Raw genomic sequence first — 25,364 nt, forward strand, 5'->3', positions numbered from 1 at the left:
CAAGGCGTTTGAGTACCAAGGTACCACTGTAATCGTAATTTTAAACATAGTGCACATACTTGAATTATGCATATAAGGACAATAGGGGTGTCTTTTTTAAACACTTTTATTTTTAAAAACACTGAAAGTCTGCAGTTGCAGACTTTCAAAAGCGGTTTCCAAAATTTACATTTGGTCTTTTTTGGTCTGGACTTTTCACATACTGTCAATGAACCTTTGTTTCAGAAAAAAACCCTCTCTGCATATAATGATCTCATTGAATCACAAATGTGGTAGAATATTTGGTTAATTATTTTTCTCCTTTGTGACAGTCTTTGAAAACTAATTCCATATCCTTTGGTAACATAAATAGTTCCATCCTTTGATAATATTAGAAGCTACGTTTTCTCTTGGCGGAGGATTGTGGTTGCATCCTGGTAACAATTTGTAGACAAATTCCAGAGGCTTTATTTTTCCTCCTGCTGCCAGTGAATTCCTAGAAATGAATATATGCATCCCACAAGAAAAGGTTACACATGTTCCATTAATAGACTCAAAGTGCTTTTAAGGCAAATCATCTCTTCTTATGGCTGTAAAGTTAACTCATTCAGGAGTTGCCCACCTTTTTGGGCCAGTGGGCACATTTTGTATTTTGAGAGAGTGCTAAGGGTACCAGTCACAAAATACCTGCTGCTGGGATGGGGGGTGGTTGTGGCCCAACATGAAATCGCTGCTGTGAGGGGCATGACATAACACAAAATGAGAGAAAAAGCCACTTATTTTGCTGACTTCCTTGAACTGCAAAAATGAGAGGAGGTCCCAACCAAATGCCTAGCTAGTGAGCTCTCTTTTCGTCTGAAGCCTAGTCTAGTATATGAGCAGGAATGGGGAACCAACAGCCCTCCAGATGTTGTTGGACCACAACTTCCATTATCTCTGACCATTGGTGATACTGGCTGGGGCTGATGGGCATTGTAGTTCAACACCTGGAGGCTGAAGTTTCTCCATCTTATCTAAAGGAATAATACAGAAGAATTGGCCACCACCTTTCTTCACTGCTTAATACATGGAATTTCAGTTTACAGCCAGGCTTTATTAAAGAAAAGGAGGTCTGCCTGTGAACAAGATCTAACATATGATAGGGAGAGTTGGATGAACCAAAATCTACTCCTTATAGTTACTAAATACGATGCTGTTGCAGACAGTTCTATTCAGGGGGCTAAGGAAACATCTGCCCTCCCTATGAGGACACAGCAATAAAGAACACAAGAAGATCCCTTGTGTCCCATCTTAGTCATCATCCTGTTTTCCCACAGATCAGATGTCTCCAGGAAGCTTGCATATAGGGTGTGAAGACAACAGTCTTCCCTGCTCTTGTGTCTGTACCCCATCTTTGAAACTTGGAAGTTCTTCTTTGTTACTGTGGGGAAATAGCCACTGATAGGTCCATAATAATAACAACCCTGAACTCCTGTATAGCTCTTTCAAGTGTTCAGAGTGCTTCTCAAACATGCAGTCATTATTCACACAACAACCAGTGATGGGGGACCTATGGCCCTCCAGATGTTGAACTCTAACTCCAGTCAGCCACCATCTGCACAGTCAGGGATTTGTCCAATCCTATTTTAAACCCATCTGAGTTTAAGAGCTTTAGGGACATCCTGTAACAATGAATTTTACACATTTAAATATGCTTTTAATGAAATATTGCTCCTGTTTGTCAGTCCTGCATCTCCTGCCAATTTCAATGGATAACCGTGAGTTCTTGTGTTATGAACATACTTCTTACTCTTAACAGTTTATCTCCTGTACTCACTCATGTCTATTCTCTTTCTGGCAAACAATTACCTCCACTGCTGGCCTAGCATTTCTTTTACATTGCTGGCTTCTTTGATGATCCCTGTGATGAAGGTGTTGTCAATTTCATGCTTTAAAGGCTTTTAAAGCCTCCTCTCAAACATCTGATGGACTCTGAAGAGGCTATCAAACTCTGGCAGTCTGTATGCTGATTATTAAGATTTAAAGCAGCAATGGTTTGGAGAGGCAGTGCAAGAATTTATGGACCTGTGTCATTTGGTGACTAATCCTTCGTAGGTCTTATGCCTAGTCTTGTTTCTGCATAGGGCTTTGCGTAGTCAGACATTTTCTGAGTGAGGGCTTTGGGTCAAACTATAGAAGAAGGGCAAGTTTGCAGTGCATATATTTATTTCATGAACAAGAGGATAATCCTTGCCTTCTTGTTATTAATGAAAGGTAATACTTTAGCATTCAGAAGTAAATTACTTTCTGAATCATGAGGTAAAGTGAAAATTTGTAAAGAACAATCCACTCCACCTCCGCCACGTCAGTTTGGGAGGAGGATTGGATTAGGCAGAGGTGTCCCTCATCCCAGCTCTCTTAGCTGGCCTTCTGTTGTCCACTAAATGTGAGTGTGGGAGCCAATGGAAAGCCCTGAAAATGGGACATTTTGACAGACGCAGTAGAGTTAAGCCAGTCTTGCTACCATTGTAATAGCACTGGGGATCAGGGTTCATCCTGCCTTCCAGCCACCATGAACAGATGTGACAGTGGTTCCAACTCTTTCCAAAGCCCTTCCATCAGGAAAAGGGAGTTAGGATTTCTCTCACCATATTGCTTGTTGCTCCTTGGAAGCTTCAGAAGTGGGAAGGTCTATAGGACAAGAATGGGCTGGGCTCTCCGGTTGCTACTCTGATTGTTTTAAAACAAACAGAAACTAAACCAAAGAAAAACTGGCTGCACTGTCATTTAATATGATTCAAGACCCTGATAAATTTAAATGAATATAGCAGAACATTTCTGTTCCCCATCTGTTTTCCCTCTCTAATTTCTTCCATATTAACTTCTTGGTATAAACTGAGTTTTTGGGGGTTGATACAGGTTCATGTAGTTCAGTTGATAATCTAAAACTTTTAAAGAATAAATTAACAAAATAAATAAATAATGGAATTTGACTTGCATACATACAATCTAATACATGCATAGGCTACATGGCAATGTATCATGGATGGAGCCCTGATGCTCTGCAAATATTGGCATTTTTTAAAATGCTGTCACAAAAAGCAGTGTCCTGTCATATTTGAGTAAAATTACCTTTTCATTCTAGAACTGTGGCAGCTGAAGTCCGGAAGCAGATTTCAGGACAATATGGTGGATCACCGCAGCTTCTCAAGAACCTTAATATTGGAGGCAGCATTTCCCATCATACAACTGTAAGTAATTTTTTATATTCATAAGAAAGCTGAACTGGTGCAGAACACAAACTGCTTTAATCTGGCTTTCCTATACGTAAGAGCAAGCATGCTTGCTGGTTTCTAGATTGCACTCTTAGCTATGGATGCTTAATGTGTGGATACCCAAATCTGTCTTCAAGTGTGAAGCGCATGTCCAAGAAAACCCGAGGGCATACCCTTTTGCAATACTTGGAATTGGCAAGGAGGTTTGGCCCTTTTCTGAGTGCCTTAAAGGAGCGTATCTGTACCCAGTTTCTAAATTTCATCTTCAAAGGTGGTGGGCATGTCTAGGAAACGAATGTGCCTGGATGTATTATTAATTACACAAAGGAGATTGGGATGTGTGAGTTCTTGTGCCAGATTTCGTGTATGTAGCGTCCCCGGGAACAGCAGCATAACTAGGATGAGCAATATGGATTTTTGCCCAGGTGCAGCTACTTGCAGTAGGGTGTGGGATTTGCTCAGCTGCAGACTTGGATACTGTCCAGAATACAAAATTGGCCAGGTAAAGCTCTCTTTTAAGAGAGACATATAAAGGGTTGCATTCAAGAGTTCCTTCTGCATATTCAAGACAGCTGGGGTAGCTCAGTCGGTAGAGCACGAGTCTTTAATCTCTGGGTCATTGGCTTGAGGCCCAGGCTGGGCAAAATATCTCTGCATTGGACTTGACCCTCGTGGTCCCTTCCAACTCTGCAAAGTCTAAGATTCTAAGACATCTCCCCTGTATTCTGGCATTCCCCTCCTCCTGCTACTGCAGCCATAATTCTGCTGCAGCGGAATTTTGGAGAGCTTGCAGGGACTGCAGTGGGAAGAAGTAGCAGGTAAAATCCTGTTGGACTTCCTCTCTCTTAATTCTGGATGCTTCCCTTCCTTAGTTAAGTGTTTTTGCTATATTTTTGTGGCTACAAACTTAGGGATGTCTCCAGCATCACATGAGCGGAGTTCTGCTTGCACAATGAGACTTCTCTTTCATAAGCTTTCCCAGTGTGCACCGAAATCTGTTCTAGAGGGTTTCCTGGCCCTCTATAGCAAATCTTGAGGATGCGCTGGGAGCTGCAGAGGAGAGAAGGGAAAAGCTGCTTTGCACAATTGGAAGTATGTGAGCCACAACACTGAATCCCTTATCAATCCCCATGCATGACATCAGTCCCTTCTAAAGCCCTGAAAGATTACTGATTATTTAAGATGTTGGAAACAACTTTTGATTGTGTAATTATCCCTACACAAATTTCACAATAGGTACATGTTTCTTGGATATTATTAATCTAAAAAGATTAAAAACAAGTAGCTGATTCTTCAAGATGTTCCGAACTAACTTTAGATTAAACAGGATTGGCTGTGAGGAAGAGTTGTAGATGTATTTTAAAAAGTAAAAATAGCTGCATATTCAAGAGAGTGTTGCTAGTTTCCAGAATGGGAGCACTGTTGGTTTGCTGCCTCACTTCCTCAGAAAATTAACAGAAGGAGATAGCTAATGTACCCCTGACATTTCTTGTTGAGATATTCAGCAATAAATATTAAGGTAGAGCCAAGGAGGATTTAGGGGAATGGAAAACAGTGTTGTTAAACTCATCCCAAGCTGTTATAGGTTGTAGTTCACGTATTGAATACTCCCACTTACAAATATTCTGAATGAACGAGGTGGCAGCAATGCAGCATAAGGGTTATGCATTGCAGCCCGTTGCCTCCCCACGCTGAGTACCTTTAATTATTGGCAATTGTGTTGTGTATTCACGCTCAGTTCGTGCAATCTATGACAGGGCAGTAACTCTAATGAATTATCTGACTATGCAGTGATACGCTAGACTGCAAATCACCTGACAGGTAATGTAAAAGTCATGTTGAAATTAAATAAAAGGTAGTGCATTTGTTAAATCTTGTTTCATTTAAATATGAAAAGGTCAACGACTCTTACTCTTTCCTTTCATTTCTGAGACATTTCTTTGAACGTTTGCCATTGCCCAATGGGGCACTAGAATTAGAGCAAGATTTATCAAGAGGGCTGGTGAGAATTCATTCTGCCATCTTGTGGCACCGTCTAGAAAAAGTATCCGCGCTCTCCTTTCTATACACCTCCACCAGCTATACTAATAGAGAAAGGAACAGTTGACTGGATGAGAGAGACTTTGAGACCCAGTTAAGTCTGCAAGACAGATAGCGATCACATCCCTAGGCATTTCTGCAGCAAGCACAACCTGTGGAGATGCAAGCATTGCTGATTGGTCATTAATTAATTAAATAACAAAGGCACTTATCAGGACTAGATCTTTCAGCGCTGATGTAAAATATTTTTTTGCATTCAGCTTAGACACATCTGTATAAGATAGTTCCAGTTTAAATGCATCACTAAAGGCAAATAGGCTTCTTATGAACACACTCTTGGCGGCCATCTCTGTAAAATTGCCATTCAAAACACTGCTGAAAGATAGGGTGCAGCCAATCTGCATATTTAATCTTTGCTGATTAGTTATATATTCAATGTGTGTGTGTGCATTGCATACAAGCAGGTCGGTTAATTTCACCTTTAGGCAAGCATCCTCATTCCTGAGCTACCAGAGAAAAATAGGAGGCATATTTTCTTTTCTTCTTCGTACTAAGTTTCCTTCCAGCTCCTAGAACAGGTTTTCCCCTCTGCGGCTGTCTCCCTCTGTGCCTTGCTTGACATTTTATTTGCAGAAGGAAAAAAAAGCCTCAGAATTTTGGAATTGTGACAGCCTTTTCTCATCAGCTGAGTTCTTCAACCATTTTAAATTGCCAAGAAACTAGCACTGTTAAACATAAAGGCACGAACTTATGAGTTGGCTGCTCAGAATAAAAATTAAAGTGCTTTGATAACACACTGAATTGGAGTCTTCTAGACCTCAATCAAGGGATGCGGGTGGCGCTGTGGGTAAAACCTTAGTGCCTATGGTATGATCGTATGGTCGGCGGTTCGAATCCCCATGACGGGGTGAGCTCCCGTCGTTCGGTTCCAGCTCCTGCCCACCTAGCAGTTCGAAAGCACTCTTAAGTGCAAGTAGATAAATAGGGACTGCTTTATAGCGGGAAGGTAAACAGCGTTTCCGTGTGCTGCGCTGGTGCAGGCTCGCCAGCTGCAGCTTCGTCATGCTGGCCACGTGACCCAGAAGTGTCTTCGGACAGCGCCTGCTCACGGCCTCTAGAGCAAGATGAGCACGCAACCCTAGAGTTGGACACGACTGGCCTGTACGGGCAGGGGTACCTTTACCTTTACCTAGACCTCAATCAATACTTCCATGGCTTGTTGGTTGGCAAACTCCTGCTAAATGTGAAGTCCAGAGAATGATGACTGGTTACATTTTTCTTCCATGCTGCCTTCCAAAGGGCTCAATCATGTGAGATAGTGACTGACTCAGAGTCAACTAGTGTGTGTCATGGATATGCAGGAATGCAACCCTGATCTTCCTCTCCATTGAAGTTCAACACTGTATGTCGACCTTCCCAACCTGGACCTTAATTCAGCTGAACCCCATCCATCATGACAAGCGGCCAGGGGAGATGGGAATTGCTGTTTTTTAACAAAGTGGAGGGCATCAGGTTGGAGAAGCCTGATCTGTCACATGCCTAAGTCTAATGCTGTCATCCTTCCAGAAATACTTATGGAGACCTGGAGGAGGAATTTCAACAGTCCCCAAGTGAAAAGTTACTAGCATTATTGCCTTGTGGTTAATAGTGGCTGTGCGGTTTTTAGTTTTGTGATGGTCTTTGGCTCATTTATGTGTTTTGTTTTTTCTTACGTTGCATTGCTTGGGTTGTTTAAGATTATAATGCTGAATTTACTGAACAGGTAGTGACCATTTCATGTGTGGGTTCTGTTCCTGCCCCCATGCATATTGGTGGAGCATGTCTAAGCACCCCCATTAACCTCTCTTTCATGTCCAAAAGGACCTGTGTGTTAGCAATCGCACATCAATTGGACATGCCTAAAATGGTCCCTGCCTGTATTTTGATCTGTATGTTTCCTAAGGTATTTTTTAAATGAAGTGATTAATAAATAAAATTACAAATTATACTTGTCTTGTTTCTCAGTCCTACTGTTTTAGTGCAGGCAAGGCCAGAGTCTCAGTAGAAAAACTCGGATGCCCTTATTTCTCTAGGGAGAATGGAATTTAGCACATGAGAATCTATGCCTTTAAGAAAAACAAATCCAGTTAAAAAGCGAGAATTCTGGCAGGGAAAATGGATGTTCATCAACTTAAATTTACCATATTCCCCGCTGTCATTTTGTTTTCTTAGAAAAAGCCTGCAGTAAAAGGTGTTCTTAGCATCATTTACCAAAGCATCAGGAAATCCCACCACACCCAGGAACATTCTTCTGTATATTAACAGCGGTTATTAATGTTTTTTCTTGTGTGTTAATCCCCACAGCCCCACTTTAGTGTGGTTCTTATAAGTTACCAGTTTCCTTTCTTCACAGTAACTCCTATGAGTTTACCAGGGAGAGCTTCGAAGGCTACACCTTTTCCCATTTGGAAGCAGCTGAACATCTTACATTTATCAATGTTATGCGGATAAGATAGGCACAAGTGTCTTTCAAGCCTTCGCTACATGGCCACTTAAGTAAACACCTGAAATTTGATTTGCCTTCCTGTAAATGTATGAGTAGCCAGCAGCTGTAGGGTTAAATTTACTGTCTGTCTTCGCTGCTTAAGAACTTTATCTGTCTTTGAATATAGTAGAGCAGACTTTGATCTTCTTCATCTAATGCCTTAGATTTCCCCCCTCCCTCCTTTGCTTGGTAGTACAAATGCTGTCTTGGTGATTGAGCCAAGTAGGTCAAGCACCCATTGTTGTTATTTCTCTTTGACTGGCATGTTTGCTATTGTTCTTTAATAGAGAACGAAACATGATTTCAGGGGTTTGAAAGCCACTGGTAAATAGAAAGATTTCCACTCCCAAATTTTGTTCTTTTTCTGTGTCAGCACAGGTCCCTTGTATGGGTAAAACACACTTAGGTGCTTTCACAATTAGCTGTTTAATCCTTGCCATTTCAAATTCAAAGGATTTCTGGTTGCAGAACTAGAAAATACTTTATCCTGGCACCTTTAGAGAGCTGTTGCCAATCACCATAGGATTAGAATAGAATAGATAGTCGCATAACCCAACTCTGTATAGCAGGGCTAGGCAACCCAAGGCCCATGGGCCAGATGCGGCCCAATCGCCTTCTCAATCTGGCCCGCAGACGGTCCGGGAATCAGCGTGTTTTTACATGAGTAGAATGTGTCCTTTTATTTAAAAAGCATCTCTGGGGTATTTGTGGGCCATAGGAATTCGTTCATTTCCCCCTCTCCCCAAATATAGTCCGGCCCACCACATGGTCTGAGGGACAGTGGACCGGCCCACGGTGAAAAAGGCTGCTGACCCCTGCTGTATAGGGTAGTTCCTTATGCTCATACATACTGTTTGATGATACTTGCATTTTCAGTAAGAGTTTGTTATTAGATATTGGAGATTTTGTGATATGTGCAAATTCCATCAAAGATAACGCACCGTAGACGTCACCATACAGGACTTTTGTAATAGTAATTTGGAAACTTGGAAAGCTGCAGGGCAGTTAAAACATACTTTAAGAAAACACTCAGTTTGATTTAAATCTCAGTTGTGAATAAGGTATAAATTTAAAAAGTAAAGACAAATTGTTTTTTAAAAATAAATGTTTTATATTTTTAAAAAGCTTGGTTTAGAATGAATTCCCCCCCCCCTTGAATTTTTTGGGCACAGATTCCAGTGTTTTGTGAATGCCCCTTTTTGCTACAATGCATTAGTAATCATCACACAGAATAAAAGCCACTGAAAATAGAATGCAGGTTGGAGCATTTGAGATGCTCTTAGAACAAAAGGCTCTTAGACCTGTTCTTTTGATTCACTTGCAGCACGTTTGGTTCCGCCTTGACAAAATAGCTTGTGCATCAAACCCCAAGACACTTTAAAAATGAAACGGCACTAGGAAATACAACAGTGTTGTATGGATGGAATAACAGATAGACATGCTTAGCTAACACATTGCTCATGTTGTAGCAGATGATACGGCAGAGATGCAGGTAGGAGAGCAAATGGAAACAAGTGTTGGCTGGCTGAAGGAAGCACTAAAATACTGCAAAATACTGTGTTTGACATCCAGGGAAGGACAAAGTCGATAGGAATCAGAGTTTTATTTTCAAGCTAGTAAGGGGACATAACAGTGAAGAATAACAGAGCCTTAAAGACAAAACGCTTGAGCGTCCTTGTAACAGTCCAGTTATAAACATTTGAGACAGGGGTTTATAATGCAAGCACTGACAACCTTAACTCTACCTGTGCACGCTTCCCAACGGAGCCGGGTGAAGGATAATAGTTTATATAAACTCAATCTATCAAGCTGGTATCTTATTTTAGTTAAGGGCTGTGTGCACATTTATATAGATATAATATATGTATATCTTTAAGATGGCAGTTCCCTCATAAGAGCTGTGAACCGCTGAAGAAGGCAGAATGTTTATAGCAATTACTGGAATATGCCAAAGGTAGTCATGATGAGTGGCTCTTTGTTCTGGTGCAGCTGATGGAGCTCTTTCCCAGTTATTTGAATACAGCTGTAGAAAAACACACAGAGCCAATCTGGTGTGCCTGCACAGCCCTGATGTTGTTGCTCCCCTGTCCACATCCACATAAGCTGTAGTGACTGGTGTTGGTGGGGTGGCTCCACAGCTCTGCCGCACCACACCAGCCACTGGTGACCATTGCCTAATACATGCGTGGGGAAAATAAGTTGGAATCAGTTGTCAATTAAAGTTCAGCATGATCTTAGCTGTCAACATGACCTCCAGTGCTAGGCTATTGGACAGTTATACCTGATAGGTGTCCCTCTTCAACCCCGATGCATGTCTCCTCTGAAATAAATCCTATTTAGTGTCTTAAGACTTGCTCTCAGGTAAGCAAGTGTAGGATTTCAGCCTTAGGAGCTTAGCAGATTTCCAAACTTAATGGCTGTTGCTTCTCTATTTTGTAATTCTTGCACAGCTTGTTTACCTTGTGGTGACTGTACCTTGACTAGTTGATTTTACTGTTGCATTCATAAATGCAACAGTACAACAAGGACAACTTGAAGGAGTTCCAACTACTCCAGTTTCTCCCTAGGGATGTTATATAGAAATACTTTGACATTTAAACCAGGCTTTTCAAGAAAGGAGAACTAAGCTTTCAAGGCAATTTAAATTCATTTTTGCCCTGTTCTTTGCAGTACAGTGGTACCTTGGTTGTCAAATTTAATCTGTTCTGGGAGTCCGTTTGACTCCTGGAACCATTCTAAAACCAAGGCGCAGCTTCCGATTGGCTGCAGGAGCTTCTCAATTGGAAGCCGTGTCGGATGTTCAGCTTCCAAAAAAGTTCGCAAACCAGAACACTTACTTCCGGGTTTGAGGCATTCAGGAGCCAAGCCATTCAACAATCAAGGTACCACTGTACAGAGTGTGTACTGAGATTCAAACGGATAGAGCCACAGAAGGCTTTATGGTATATGTATTCTTACAGAGTGTGCCTTAACGGTTTTCCCAATTGTATGCTGGCAGGGTGGTACCTTGTCTCCTGTAGTTTCTGAAAGTTTAGTTGAGTTAGATGTTTAGCCAGCGACACAAAGCATACTTAATAGTATTGCAGGAAGTTAATGCACCAAACAAATAACAATTGTTTGAAATATCCCTATAAAGAGCAACATGTATAAAATAAAATGTTACTTACAGAAATAATAAACTATTTTCCATAGCAAGAATCATAATGTTGTCAAAACTTCTATCCTATCTGAAACAATATTTGGTAGGGATAAATTATGTTCGCTGTGCTCACTGATGATAATAAACACCAGAAGTGGTTAGATGTTAATGATGCTATAACTATTCTCCAAGGTCCATTGACAGAATGTTAACAAAAATAGGGTGTGGTTGGAATCGCATAACAAGAGAATGACTAATGTCAAAGAGTGAAACAGAAGAAAAAATATTTAAGAGGAATTGTTGACCAAAACTCATTATCTGAGGTCATTTTCATGTGACCTTTGGGTGTGTAGTAGCTACAAAAGAAAATATTTTAAAATAGAGGTATTCTGCCTCTTGGTGAGGCTAGTAGGGTTGCATGCATCTGCTGCAATGTTCAAAAGCCAACTTTTGGCATACTTTCATAAATGCATATTTTTGATGGTATCCTAAGAGCTGGATATTCTGATGTATGACAGCGGATGCACTGCTGATTGTAAAATGACATAGGTGAGCGTGTGCCAGATTTTTTTGTAGAAGGAAATGTAGGTATGAATAGGCCCTGCAACTGAAACAGGAAGAATCTAACTCATAGAATCAATTTAACTTTCTTCTTCTTATATCGCTTGCCTTGGAGCATCGTTGCCTGTTACACGTTAGTCCTGTTTCTCTGCTTTTATATGGGCTTTCAATTTTTACAGTGAAAATAATGATACCTTCGCCAATGTTCCTTTGAAAAAGCACTTGAAAGCTTGACTGGCACAATAGCCCATGTCCTGATATGGCTTATTGAGGAAAGGTCATAACATTGTTTTCTTAATAGGAGTTGGCAACCTGTTCATCAGGAGGGCGGTGCCAACAAATCCCTTATAGCCAGAAAGGAGATAGGTTGACCTTCCAAAGCTTGCTTTCTCCGCCTCTCCACCATAAAAAGCCAGAGTTTAAAATAATGCGTTTGTCTTTCATCTGCCAATAAGCTGACACAAACTAGTTCCTCTTCATAACCAAGAATTTATGTTTTGCCTGTTTACTCAGGTGTTAGGCAGTATTTCTGACTGCACAGATGGCGAGGCTAATGTTGGCTTCTGGGTTTGACATTTATGTTTGTTTACATCTTCATGCTGTAATAGTCAACTGAAGAGGTGTAGGGACAAAAATGTGAATGCCTTACCTGATTCTGGATGCTGATGAGCTCCTGGAGCCGTTGTTGACATCAGTTCTTATTATGAAGTTCCTGGAATGGGTTGGCAGTTTTACTTCCATTTCATAAAAGGAAAGACATTACTTGAATAAGGATGTTTGTGAACACTCTGCACCTAAAATAGAAACTTTGTTGTTTTAACTCTTATTGTTCTAACATTATTGCTCTAATCATGTCTACATTGGCTCCCAGTACTTTCTTTCTACAGACTGTTCTAGCCTTCTTAAGTCATACTCTCTTTCCCTATAAGCAAATAAAAAAATTAATGTGTGCATTTGCCTTGGAATGTGGCTGGCCCATATTTAGTCATGTATCACCCAGTGGCCTGTGCTGAACTATTTGATATACTGTGTCCTCTCCAGATGTTTTGACCTACAATTTCCACCAGTGGCCAATGCCATACTGGCTGGTGAGGGTGGGGTAATGGAAGTTGTAGTTGAAAACATCTGGAGGGTATCAGATCAGGGAAGTCTGTACAATGTCATAAGAACATGTGCATTGTAGTGTATAAAGTATTGAGTGCCCTTGGAGAATCTCTCAGCCAGCAGTGGTGGGAGGGGCTGCATTGCTTACATGACCTCTTGTCACTGCCATTGGTCTGGCATATCAGGAGCATGAAGGGGAGAGTTTGGCATGATGCAAATACACTAGCAGGAGCTCTGGATTGGCTCTGCTGGTGCGTTTGCACTCCACCAGCCTTGCTACCTCCTCACCCCTTGCCCTTGTCTTCCCAGTATGCTGCAGGAATGGCAGTGTTGGGAGGTCAGGTAAGAAGCTGAGCAAGCCTCTACTGCTTTTTGCCTATCATTCTTCACCTACCATATTTTGTTGTAAAAGAAGGCACCCTATATATGGTTTTCTTGGCAGGAATTGATTCAAATTGATGGAGAAATAATAAATACAGTTGCCCAACGATCACTGTGACGCATGATGATAATTTATACTTTATTTTGTGAAGGATGACGGTGTGCTGGGAGGGGCAGCCAGTCTATAATTAGAATTTTCCTCTTTTAGTGAAGATGAGGATTAGGGGAAAAAACAAATACAGCACATTCCCTGCCCACATCAGTTTGTACTCAGTTTAAAAGTTTGTCCCATTTATTTTCTTTCCTGTCTGTGTAGCTGATTATCTCTGTGTTTCTTTCACATACAGTTTAACACGTAGGTCTTCGTAGGGGTGTAGGGTACTCTTTTACTTTGCAGCACCACAGCGGCACACCAAATTTGTGCTTTCCCTCCAGCTTTCTTAAACGGCAGAACCTAGCAATTTAGAGGGCTGGGATGCTGCTGATTATGGCGATCACATGTTGTGGAGAGAGAGGGAGGGTGTTCCTGTTGGGAACAATGTTTTTGCATGGGAAAAGAGAGGGAGACCATTTCAGATGTTGAAATCACATGGTGAATTTGGGGAAAGGCAACAGAATCTATCCCACAGGAAATTTATGTCACCATATTACCAGTGTTTCTGGGAGGCAGGGCAAATGTGTTTCACTTCAAGCACATCAGCAGCTTACTCTCTAGTCTCAAATGGCCAACAATTGGTACCTAAAAGTATTTTTAGCATTCTAATCTTTGGCATGATTGAACCGGAGAAACTGTATTTGCAGAACTCCTGACCTTCTGACCTCTTTCCTTATGGGAGTGCAACTATTGCCTCTATTCTTCTCTCTTTAAAGTGTTGCACTGAAGCTGCACCTATAAAGTGTTTGTCTGTCTCAAAGCTCTTAGAGACCAGTGCTCTGCTTATTTGAGAATATGGTCACACAAAGTCTTGATTCATGTAAGCAAATGCAGAGGCCACGTTTTGACATCATGCTGAACTATAGCTTGACAGAATGTGAATGGAGCTAGGCAGGCATTGAGTTTGTGCTCCCTGCCATCCCATTCCCATTGACAAACTGTGCCTACTGGTTTGTGTGGTATGGTTTGTGTGAAACAAGCCAACTTGAATTGTCTGTTTGGAGCAAAAGAAATCGACGCTTCCAAGCTGCTCCTTGCAGCCGTGCCAGAGCAATATGGTTAGCATGACATTCAAACACAGTTGCAGATTAGGATATCAAACCCTCTTGACCTAGGACCAAATCCTGACTTTCTAAAGGGCAACCAAGCTTTATGCATAGTTTGGTCAGCCATCCCTTCTTAGTTTAAGGTGATTATCTTCAGAATTCCATCTTCATATGAAGAGTATTGCTGTTTCCCATATTCACCGCTTGTCCGTGACTAGGAGGTCTATATTGTTTCTACTGTTTGTTTATGTAGGGTTTATTTTGAAGTCTTCAGCCACTCAATAACCAGCCTATCAACCTGAACCATTTTGCTTGATCACCTTTCCCCCTTTCTTTTGCAAATTCAGTCTTAACTTTGCAGCCCTGTATGAGAAGGAAGGTCAGATCAAAGGCTTTACTTTGCATTTGGAATTGATTTTGAAAGTAATGGAGGTGTTGCCTTGGAGGCTTTGCTAAACGCTGACATAGCAGCTAAGGCAGTACTCAGGTTTTCATGACTTGGTGATGCCTAAGGGTGGAAATGTCTCTCTCCTGAGTCACCTTGATGATTTTTGCTTAGGCTTGTAGTAAAATGGAAAGCGACACAGCCCCAGAAATAAAAGTATAAAACCAGTGCATTTGTAGCACTCATTTGCTAGAATTGGACTGCGTGTAGCATTGTTTTGTTTCAAGAAAATGAAAGACTCAGAATAAGAAGGCAATTATTTTTGACCTACTTCTGTAATACTGTACTTCTTAAATTCCATAGAGTTTGTTTTAGAACAGAATGTAGAACCTGGGCATGTGCAACATAAGAAGATGCCTTATAAAGAATCTGACCATCGGTCCATCAAACTTAGTAATGTCTACTCTGACTGGCAGCTGCACTCTAGCATTTCAGGCGGAGGTCTTTCCCAGATGGGGATTGAACCTGGGAGCTTGTGCATTCAAAAAGCATGTGCTCTGCCACTGAGCCACAGCCTTTCCTGTGAACAGAATTTGTTTAATTCACTTCTTTGAAACCCTTCAGTAGAAATATTTTCAGGGTGCCTCACATACTTTACAAAAATAAAGGATTAAAGCAACAACGAAGCTAAAAAGGTTAAGGCAGTGAATAAAACAAGCAATAGTAAAGAACAAAAACAAACCATCACTGTTTAAATTTATGAGTAGGTGGCAGTCAAATCTGCCTAGGAAGACTATTCCATTGAGGAGGTGATGCAAGTTCCCAACCCAGGCATATCACCTGGATGAGGGTTTCCGATAATGATTTTCAGGGAGATTGGTGTGGAAGTATACCTAGACCCAATTCCTGGGTCGCAGAGTAATCACCCTGTAGCTGTCTTGTGAATATTATGTTCCAATTGGCATGTCCCCTGTGAAGTTTGGACCATCTGTTTCCCTTCACCATGCAGAAGATGATATTATAGTGCACACCAAGTGTTGGACCAGGATCTCCAGATTCCTTGCATAATTGTAGCTCGCGTTTCCTCTGTCCCCAGAATGAGCCATTAAGTTATGATGATGATGGGCGCGAGCTTCAATAAAATTAGGTGCTGGCTTTCACAGGGTCCGTTATCCATCATGAGCCAGGCATAATAATAAGACTTGAGAATATTCAAAGAGTTCTGTATATGTGTATTATTACCCCCAGATTGCAGACAGGGGTGGGACTGTGACTGAGAGGATAATGGTCTGTGAAAGGTCACCTAGCAAATTCATGGCTGATCTGAGACCTGAACCAACTACTCCCCAGCTCATATCTCACTCCTCTTAGCCACTGTGCTACATCACACCACATTTGGGAGGAGAGGACAGAACTCCTGGAACTAGACACATTAGCCTCTATAAGAAGAGTAAACTCTGACACTGGAAGCCCTTTATTTGGTGAGGCTGATCCACTTTTTTTTAAATCCTCTGCTCTGACATTGCACTGTTCCTGCTGGTAGACTACTTAAAAAAATCTCTTAAATTCACAAGAAAGTGGAAAGCTGGGGCTGATCAACCTGGGAAGGTAGCCCATCTAAGAGAAGGAAGACACTGATCCTAAACCTCTGCTGCCTTGTGGGATATCTTCCAATGAAGAAAAGGCTGAGGAGTAAACCCTACTACAAAAATCCAAAGGGGAGTGCCTAAGTTGGTGCCTTGTACACCTCCTTCCAGCAGCTTCTGCAGCCAAGCTGGTGCCAAACGTATTTCTCTGCTTGTCTTTGGGCCACATCAGGAAGGCCAAATTATGTGTGTGTCTTGTTTTCTGGGCAGCTCAGGACCTCCATACACATCGCCCAGGGAAGGCACTTCGGTGCTGCTAAACTTCACCCCCAGAGGTACACCCCATTGTCTTTTGAGACACAAAAAAGCACAGGAAAGCAACTTGCATACCATCTTGAAGGGCATAAAACTTGTGCCTTTGCCACACATGAGCTAAATAGCATGACTAATTTCTGCAGGATGTATGTGTAGAACAGTTTGTTTTTGCTTTAGTTACTACATTTATATCCTGCCTTTCTTCCATGATTGAAATTAATGCAGTTTACATGGGGTTCTTCCATTAAGGCACTGACAAGAGCCACATGCTTGCATGATGCGTCTTCAGAACAGGCTCTGAGATTTTAATTTGCTATTATTGATTTCCCATCTTCTAGTCCATGTGCTTTTATGGGGATGACTGTTGAGCCTAGCAAGGACTTGATGGTCTGCATGGCTGTCTGGCTGTTTTCTGTGGGAGTGGTGACTGAGGGCTATTACTACAGGAGATAAATGTTTTTCCCAGTGAGGGAACAAAGCAGTTACCATCTGGATGTGTCTGTACTTGTGATTTTGGCCTGGAAACCTTAACATCTAATGAAATTGGCAGTCCTGTGTATTTCTGGGCAGTCTTAGATATTGATATTTTTCAGCTGCAGAGGAAAACAAAATATGCAGAGCAGGGAAATTAAGTACAGATATATTTATTTTAAAATAGCCAAATGTTGACACTTTAGTATAACTTTTCTTTATCTTCATAGGTGCCTCTTACTGAGCCTGTGGATCCAGTGGATTTGGAAGAATACCTCCTTACACATCCACTTGCAGTGGATTGCGGCCCTTTGAGAGACTTGCTTGAATTTCCTTCTGACGATATTGAAGTTATCTACAGTCCTCGAGAATGCAGAACGCTTGTGTCAGCAGTACCCGAAGAGAGGTAAGGGCTAGCCAACAGAGACCTTGGGCCATGCTTGCAGCTGAGCAGGTATGGCCTGGCTGAAGCCATTAACAGGAGTTGGACTTTTTAATCCCCATATTCTTCTCTTCCTTCACCACTCAAAACTATACACTGGAGCCAGGATAGCTTTGAGAGCAAAGGAAGCACAAGTTATACAGGTACAGAGAGATGGCAGAATCAGAGTGTGGGGCCTTGGAGAAGGGAACTGTACCCCTTGAAATTCTCAGTTGAGCTGAGAAGCAAGGGAAAGGCAGTGAATTGACTGCGAGTCTAAAAAGCAGAGGCCCTGTGTCGCATGTAACTTATGGCGTAAAGGTGGAGGAAGCACGTTCATAAACATTGAATGAAGGAAAGTGGGGCAACCTGTATGCACTTGTGATGACTGGAAATGTAGTAGATGTTTACAGAATGCAAGCTGTATTTATTACAGTGGTACCTTGGTTCCTGAACTTAATCCATTCCGGGAGTCCGTTTGACTCCTGAAACCAATCAAAAACCAAGGTGTGGCTTCTGATTGGCTTCAGGAGCTTCCGGCACTCAAGCGGAAGCTGCGCTGAATGTTCAGCTTCCGAAAAATGTTTGCAAACTGGAACACTTACTTCCAGGTTTGCGGTGCTTGGGAGCTGATTTGTTCGGCAACTAAGCCATTCAGGAACCAAGGTTCCACTGTACTGGGGTATTAAATGGTAGTTCGGCCTGTCAGTCTAAAATGAAATAAGATGTTTGTGATTTGAAGAGACCATTTAGAGCTATTTCTCCCTCTCTATAGTGAAATGGACCCTCACGTGAGGGATTGCGTAAGAAGTTACACAGAAGACTGGGCCATTGTGAACAGAAAGTAAGTTGTATATTTGTTATATATTTGAAGAGATGCCCTTCAACTGTGTGTGTTGGGCGGGGGGGGGGGGGACGACGACGACTGATTTTCAGAATGCAGTTGCTGTAGCTATCAATAACTATTCAGAGCCAATGTAAGACCGTACTGCTATTTTAGTTATCACTTTTAGGCAGGTGCCCTTAAGGATAACTTCCTGAAAAGGGGGAGACAACTTTTCTGAATGCGTTGGAGGGAATAATGGAGAAAGTATGAGTCACCTATTCATATTCTTTCCCCCCACCTTTTTGCTGTGGATACTTATAGGAAGCAAGTTAGATGAAAGGGCTTGCCGTATGCAGTCGAGATGTTTGCAATGGAGCAGTTCAGCAGTCAGTGGGATGACTCATAAATCGTGTCAGAATAGAGCCTTTTTGCGTGAGACTAGAGTATATGCCAAGCTCACTTGTCCTCCCAGCGCTTTTGTAATCACTTGGTAAAACCACTATTAACTACTCAAACGATTTATATAATTAGGTAGAAAAGAAAATGCCAAGATGAGGAATAAAAAGAAGAAGAAAATAATAATAGTGGAAAAGGTTGATAACAAGAAATGGAAGGCGGTAGGAAATAATCCTCTTTCGACGGTGCAGGAGCATCATTTTCTCTGTGTGCAGGTTCAGATTATCATTCACAACTTTATGAACTGTGGTTTATGAGTCCAGGAATAGGCATTGGGGCAGAGGGGGGCTCCTCGCTCACCCTTCCTCCCCTCCCCTTGTGTGACAACTTTGACACTTCATTCCTGGCTTTGTGTTAAGCCACAGTTCCCTTTATATCTGAACTGGGGTAATTCTGGCTGAATGTCAGTTAACAAACCAGGCTAACAGGTCAGGTTCAGAAGGAGGTAGACAAAATGGTGTTTGCCAGTTTTGGCCGCCACTGTTTCTCATCTGGTTCTGCCTTTATAGTAGAGCAGAATATTTGTATACTGCCTAGAGAAATTTGCCCTCCATGCTGGCTGGGGCTGAGGGGAAGCTGTACTCCAGTACATTTGAAGGGCACCAGGAAGGTGAAGGCTGACATAGAGCGACGCTGATAAAATATGGAATGTTTTAAAAGTAAAATTATCCAGTAGCAATGTTAAATATATTAATGTTATTGGGCCTTCTCAGGCATATCAGGCAATCCTAGCCAGACAGCCCTATTATGGGCAATCTATTCCATTTGGCAACCCCTTGTGCTCCGTGTCATATCTGGTTCCACCCATAAGCCTTTTGTCACCCACCCTTCTTTGCAGTCAGAATGGAGATTGCAGTGAGACAGGAGAGTGCTGTCAGCTTCTCAGGAGGCCAGAATAAATGTACATATTTCCCAAGAGTTGTCATTAGTAGTTCCAGTAATACGCTCTTTAGATGTGCAGCTGAAATAGAGGAGGAAGGGCAGAGAGTTGTCACATACCCATCAAGATCACATACAGAAAGAATAATTTTAATTTGGCTTCTGGGAAAATGGTAACAACAACACCTTGGGGGTGGGCAACTCTGAGAATAATAGGCTAGAATGATCACAATATTGCAACTGCCTTGATTGTCAGAACACATATGGGTTTATACCAATATATCCAGCACTGCTGACAGACACTATTGTCTGCTATAATAATGGTGGCTCCTAGACATTTACCTTTGGAGCTTTCTGATTTATATAGTAGAGCAGGATTTGAGAATTTGTGTTCCTCCAGATGTTATTGGACTTCAACTCCATTAAGCCCCATCAAGCATGGCCAATAGTCAGGAGAGATGGGAGCTGTAATTCAGCAACATACATAGTAGGCATGGAAACCTTTGGCGCTCCAGATGTTGCTGGACTACAACTCCCATCATCCCTAGCAAGCACAGCCAGGGATGATGGGAGTTGTAGTCCAGCAACAACTGGAGGGCCAGAGATTACCCTCACCTGCTCTAAAGTATCAACAACCTTTGTCAGATAATATGTACCGATATTACTGAGAGCCAGGTCATGCACAATGCCTGCGTAGACAGATTAGACATTTTTTTTATGGTGTGGATAAAGTGAGTCGATCTCATTAGAAAAAGAATTATATGGGCCTTTGATCTCATCCAGCAGGGCTCTTCCTGTATTCTGATTAAAAGCCACTGAGTTGCAACGATAGAATACGGATGGATTAAACTTCAAATTGATACAGTAGCCTTTATAATAGTCAAAGACAGTGGTTCCCAATTGGTGGTCCAAGGAACCAAGGAGGTCCGTGGCACCATTCACATAACAAAAACTACCATAGAGGTATCACAAATTTCAAAAGTAGAGGGTCCATGGCTTGGCTTTTGAAAAACAGGGGGTCCGCAGTAGTTAGATAATTGGGAACCGCTGGTCAAGGAGACCTTGAAAGCAGCCACGCTAAAACAAGCAAATAAACAAATAAATGCTGTCATACTTGGCTTATAAAAAATATTTGGTGATTTAATGAGGCGAAGGATACAGACTTCTAGGACAAATTGTTTGCATTTAGCTACATCGCGGTACACTTCAAGTATTTCATTGCTGATCGAAAGGTGCTTATGCTTATAGGATTATATGGTCACAGCAGGAGTCATTTCTTATTGCAGCCAGGAAAAGTAACAAGTATGAGTTGATTTTTAAGGCTGCAAGTCTCAATATCCTACACTGGAATCAACACCTGCAGTCAAAGAAGATAAAATGCTGTTTTCAAAAATTCCTGTTACAGAACTTGATGTACAGAATGATGCTTTCAAGAGTAGCAAAAATTATTTTCTGGGGAGGACATTAAGCTTTCAGATGTTGCTCACCATTTCTGCTTGGTTTTGTAGAGGAGAGACATTGCTTAATACAATCTGTTTTTTGATAGATATCACAAACTGGGAACAGGATTTAATCCCAACACATTAGACAAACAGAAGGAGAGGCAAAAAGGCCTACCCAAACAGATATTTGAGTCTGATGAAGCTCCGGATGGTAACAATTACCAGGATGAACAAGTAGGTGCTTTATGAAGCCTGCATCTTTAAAAAAAAAATCACTGTGTTAAAAATACATGTGACATTTTCCATATTTCACTTTACATGCTTCGTTTAATTTCTTCAATCTCAGGATGATCTTAAAAGACGGTCCATGTCAATTGATGACACGCCACGGGGCAGTTGGGCTTGCAGTATTTTTGACTTGAAAAACTCCCTCCCAGATGCTTTGCTTCCAAATCTTCTGGATCGGACCCCAAATGAAGAAATCGACCATCAGAATGATGAACAGAGAAAGTCCAACAGACACAAGGAACTTTTTGCATTGCATCCAGCCCCAGATGAGGTATTGTGAGCTTAACTGAGACCTGTTAATACTAACACAAAGCACACACAAGTGCCAGGTCCAACTCTGTAGCCAGGTAGTGAGTGCTGGTCTATTATAGTTGGAATATATATATATATATATATATATATATATATATATATATATATGCTTTCGTAGATTTTCACGGGTACAGGAATGCAGGTTTTGGTGTCTTCGGGTGTCTTCCCGTGTAAGAGTCGGGGTGTCTGTGCGACGTTTCGACGAGGTCTCACTCGTCATCTTCAGGCTGGTGCTTTCGGCTTCTTGTTACTGGAACAGAGCAGAATCTGGTGTTTGAGTTCCTATAAATACTGTTGAGGGGTGTGGTGTATAGCCTCCAACGTTCTGGGCAGAGAGGAAGTTCCTAGATTAGTGTGCCTTTTCTTCTTTTGTTCCTTAATTACTTGAGGGATATCTTGAGTGATTTCATGAGTGATATTCTGAATACCACTGGGTGGGTCATTAAGTGTAGATTAGTTGCTAAAGCTTTTGTGTCTTGACCTCTTGAGCTTGTGAAGAGTTTTTCTGAGAAGATGGCTGTGCTGCATTTAGTTGTGCTCTGGCTTGGCTTCGTGTATAGGGGCGAGCTGTGGTTTTGTGCCTTGTGCCAGCCAGATCTGTGTAGGGATTGCAGGGGGGTGCAGCATCCGGAGGTGCCACTATAGTTTGGCTACTGGATGGAGTCTGTAATATGTCTGTGGAGAGGGTCTGGGTTTGGGTCTGGTGTGGTTGATTGGTGACGGCGTTCTGTGTGCCTCTGGTTCTGGTGTCGGTTTTTGTGGGGAGGGCTAATTTCCAGATGTCTGGCAGGCGGGACGTGTCGTCACGCTTGTTCATGTTGTGAGGGTGTTTCTCTATCTCGATGGCTTCCATGATTATTCTCTTGTGGTGATGTTCCATGTTAAAGAGCAATTTGGAATCTGCAAAATATACAATAATACAATTCACTATGGAAATAGAAGACAACAACCAACTCCCCTTTCTTGACGTCCTAATCTACAAAAAACCTGATGGCTCCCTAGGACACACTATCTACCAGAAAAAAACACACACCAACCGCTACTTACATGCACAATCACACCACCACCCTGCACAAATAAACTCCGTAGCCAAGATTCTCATCTCCAGAACCAAACGCCTGGCTGACAAAGACCACTTGACAACTGAGTTACAGAATCTCTCAAATGTGTTAATCGCCAATGGATACCAGAAAAACAGGGTTACGAAGCTAATCCAAAAAGAAACACCCCCCAAAAACCAAGACACAGAAGAAAACAATGGCATGGCCCTCCTTCCTTATATCAAGGGCACTACAGACAAAATCAGCAAAATCCTCCATAAACACAATATCAAAACAGCCTTCTGCACCAACCAAAAAATAGCCAATATCCTCAGAAACCCAAAAGACAAAATCCAGCTGGAAAACCAAGGGGTCTATGAAATACCCTGCAAAGTCTGCCCAGCCACGTACATTGGACAAACAAACAGACGAATAAATGCACGTATCGCAGAACACAAGAATGCCGTCAAAAAAGAAGAAAAAACTTCCTCTCTTTTCCAACACATGAAAGAAACAGGACACGAAATTAATTTTGCAGATTCCAAATTGCTCTTTAACATGGAACATCACCACAAGAGAATAATCATGGAAGCCATCGAGATAGAGAAACACCCTCACAACATGAACAAGCGTGACGACACGTCCCGCCTGCCAGACATCTGGAAATTAGCCCTCCCCACAAAAACCGACACCAGAACCAGAGGCACACAGAACGCCGTCACCAATCAACCACACCAGACCCAAACCCAGACCCTCTCCACAGACATATTACAGACTCCATCCAGTAGCCAAACTATAGTGGCACCTCCGGATGCTGCACCCCCCTGCAATCCCTACACAGATCTGGCTGGCACAAGGCACAAAACCACAGCTCGCCCCTATACACGAAGCCAAGCCAGAGCACAACTAAATGCAGCACAGCCATCTTCTCAGAAAAACTCTTCACAAGCTCAAGAGGTCAAGACACAAAAGCTTTAGCAACTAATCTACACTTAATGACCCACCCAGTGGTATTCAGAATATCACTCATGAAATCACTCAAGATATCCCTCAAGTAATTAAGGAACAAAAGAAGAAGAGGCACACTAATCTAGGAACTTCCTCTCTACCCAGAACGTTGGAGGCTATACACCACACCCCTCAACAGTATTTATAGGAACTCAAACACCAGATTCTGCTCTGTTCCAGTAACAAGAAGCCGAAAGCACCAGCCTGAAGATGACGAGTGAGACCTCGTCGAAACGTCGCACAGACACCCCGACTCTTACACGGGAAGACACCCGAAGACACCAAAACCTGCATTCCTGTACCCGTGAAAATCTACGAAAGCATATATATATATATATACACACACACACACACACACACAACTTGAATTTCAGAAGTCATTAAAATGAGATGGTGAGGGAGAAGAGAGAGGCAAAATAGCATGAAGATCTGCCATAACTTGTTGGGTTTGTAGGCCTGTAGGGCCACAGCTGTCTTAAGTGGGATGAATTTGATGAGTCTACTTTGTTTATGACTAATGTTGAATACAAGTCCTAGACTTTCAACAGCGGTGTTTGCCAGCTTTTGTAGAAAGTTTAGAGGGGAGTGGAGAAGCCAAAGATTTTAAAGGGATTGACTCTAAGATTGTATTTGCTTTTGTTTCCATGCAACTGCTGCCAAAGCAGCATGTGATTAAAGCACAAATCTGGACTTTTGGATCATCGCTTTCCAAGGAGTTTTCTTACAGAACTCCAATCCGTTATTCAGTAGCTCTCCTAAATTAAACCCCTCCAGTGTTATTTATAGTTGCAGCAAAAGCCACACGCTGTTAAGCTTGAAGATTAAATTGTATTGAATAGGAGGGGAGGAAATCTACTTTGCCTTCTTTAGCCATTTAACAATACACTTTGTTTGTGGAAGGAGTGCATGCATTACTTGCTGGATTTGTGCCCGATTGCAGGAAGAACCAATAGAAAGACTGGGCATCCCTGAAATCCCCAAGGAACACTTTGGTCAGAGGCTTCTTGTAAAGTGTTTGTCTTTAAAGTAAGTAATAAGGTTGTTAATTTTTTAAAAAATATGCATGCTTACATTTGATCTGTCAAATCAGTGCACCTTGTATGATAATTGGGACTGATAGAACTACCAAGACACAATTAATTTTTCAAATTCTACATTGAGCCCCTTAATGTGCAAAGAGGGCAGAAAGTCAATTAAATATTCCCATTGTACATTAAAAACACTGGAAATAATGATAAAATAAGCTTGCCACAATATTCAAACCTATACATGCTTTTGTAAAATGGTATGTACTATAGAATCATAGAATTGTAGAGTTGGAAGGGGCTATGAGGGTAATTTAGTCCAATGCCCTGCAAAGCAAGGAACTTTTGCCCAATGTGGGGGTCAAATCCACAGCCCTGAGCTTTAAGAGTATCATGCTCTACCGATTGAGCTACAAGGCAGCAAACCCATACAATAAAGTGGTATTGAGTGCAAGAAGAAGAAGAAGAAGAGGAGGAGGAGGAGGAGTTTGGATTTGATATCCCGCCTTTCACTCCCTTTAAGGAGTCTCAAAGCGGCTAACATTCTCCTTTCCCTTCCTCCCCCACAACAAACACTCTGTGAGGTGAGTGGGGCTGAGAGACTTCAAAGAAGTGTGACTGGCCCAAGGTCACCCAGCAGCTGCATGTGGAGGAGCGGAGACGCGAACCCGGTTCCCCAGATTACGAGACTACTGCTCTTAACCACTACACCACACTGGAAGTGAAGT

At 42.0% G+C, this 25,364-nt stretch overlaps 1 protein-coding gene and 1 long non-coding RNA gene across 14 annotated transcripts in view; one reads left to right on the forward strand and one right to left on the reverse strand.

Moving 5' to 3' along the window:
- The window catches only part of DOCK7 (dedicator of cytokinesis 7), a 116,043-nt gene that overhangs the window by 6,441 nt on the left and 84,238 nt on the right, over positions 1 to 25,364 (forward strand). For all 13 annotated transcript variants that reach the window (XM_082228699.1, XM_082228703.1, XM_082228704.1 and 10 more), the window contains exons 2-7: positions 3,104 to 3,209; positions 17,170 to 17,345; positions 18,136 to 18,204; positions 21,068 to 21,197; positions 21,310 to 21,522; positions 24,552 to 24,637. In XM_082228699.1, the coding sequence (XP_082084825.1) occupies positions 3,104 to 3,209; positions 17,170 to 17,345; positions 18,136 to 18,204; positions 21,068 to 21,197; positions 21,310 to 21,522; positions 24,552 to 24,637 (780 nt within the window). The remainder of the gene's footprint in view (positions 1 to 3,103; positions 3,210 to 17,169; positions 17,346 to 18,135; positions 18,205 to 21,067; positions 21,198 to 21,309; positions 21,523 to 24,551; positions 24,638 to 25,364) is intronic.
- Positions 9,863 to 12,285, reverse strand: LOC309535590. Its single transcript, XR_014221308.1, has 3 exons — positions 12,147 to 12,285; positions 10,756 to 10,820; positions 9,863 to 9,957 (listed from the first exon to the last, which is right to left on the reverse strand). It is a non-coding gene; the product is annotated as an uncharacterized lncRNA (long non-coding RNA).

The sequence above is a fragment of the Podarcis vaucheri genome (assembly GCF_965113315.1).
Source record: "Podarcis vaucheri genome assembly, chromosome: 6".
NCBI lineage: Eukaryota > Metazoa > Chordata > Lepidosauria > Squamata > Lacertidae > Podarcis > Podarcis vaucheri.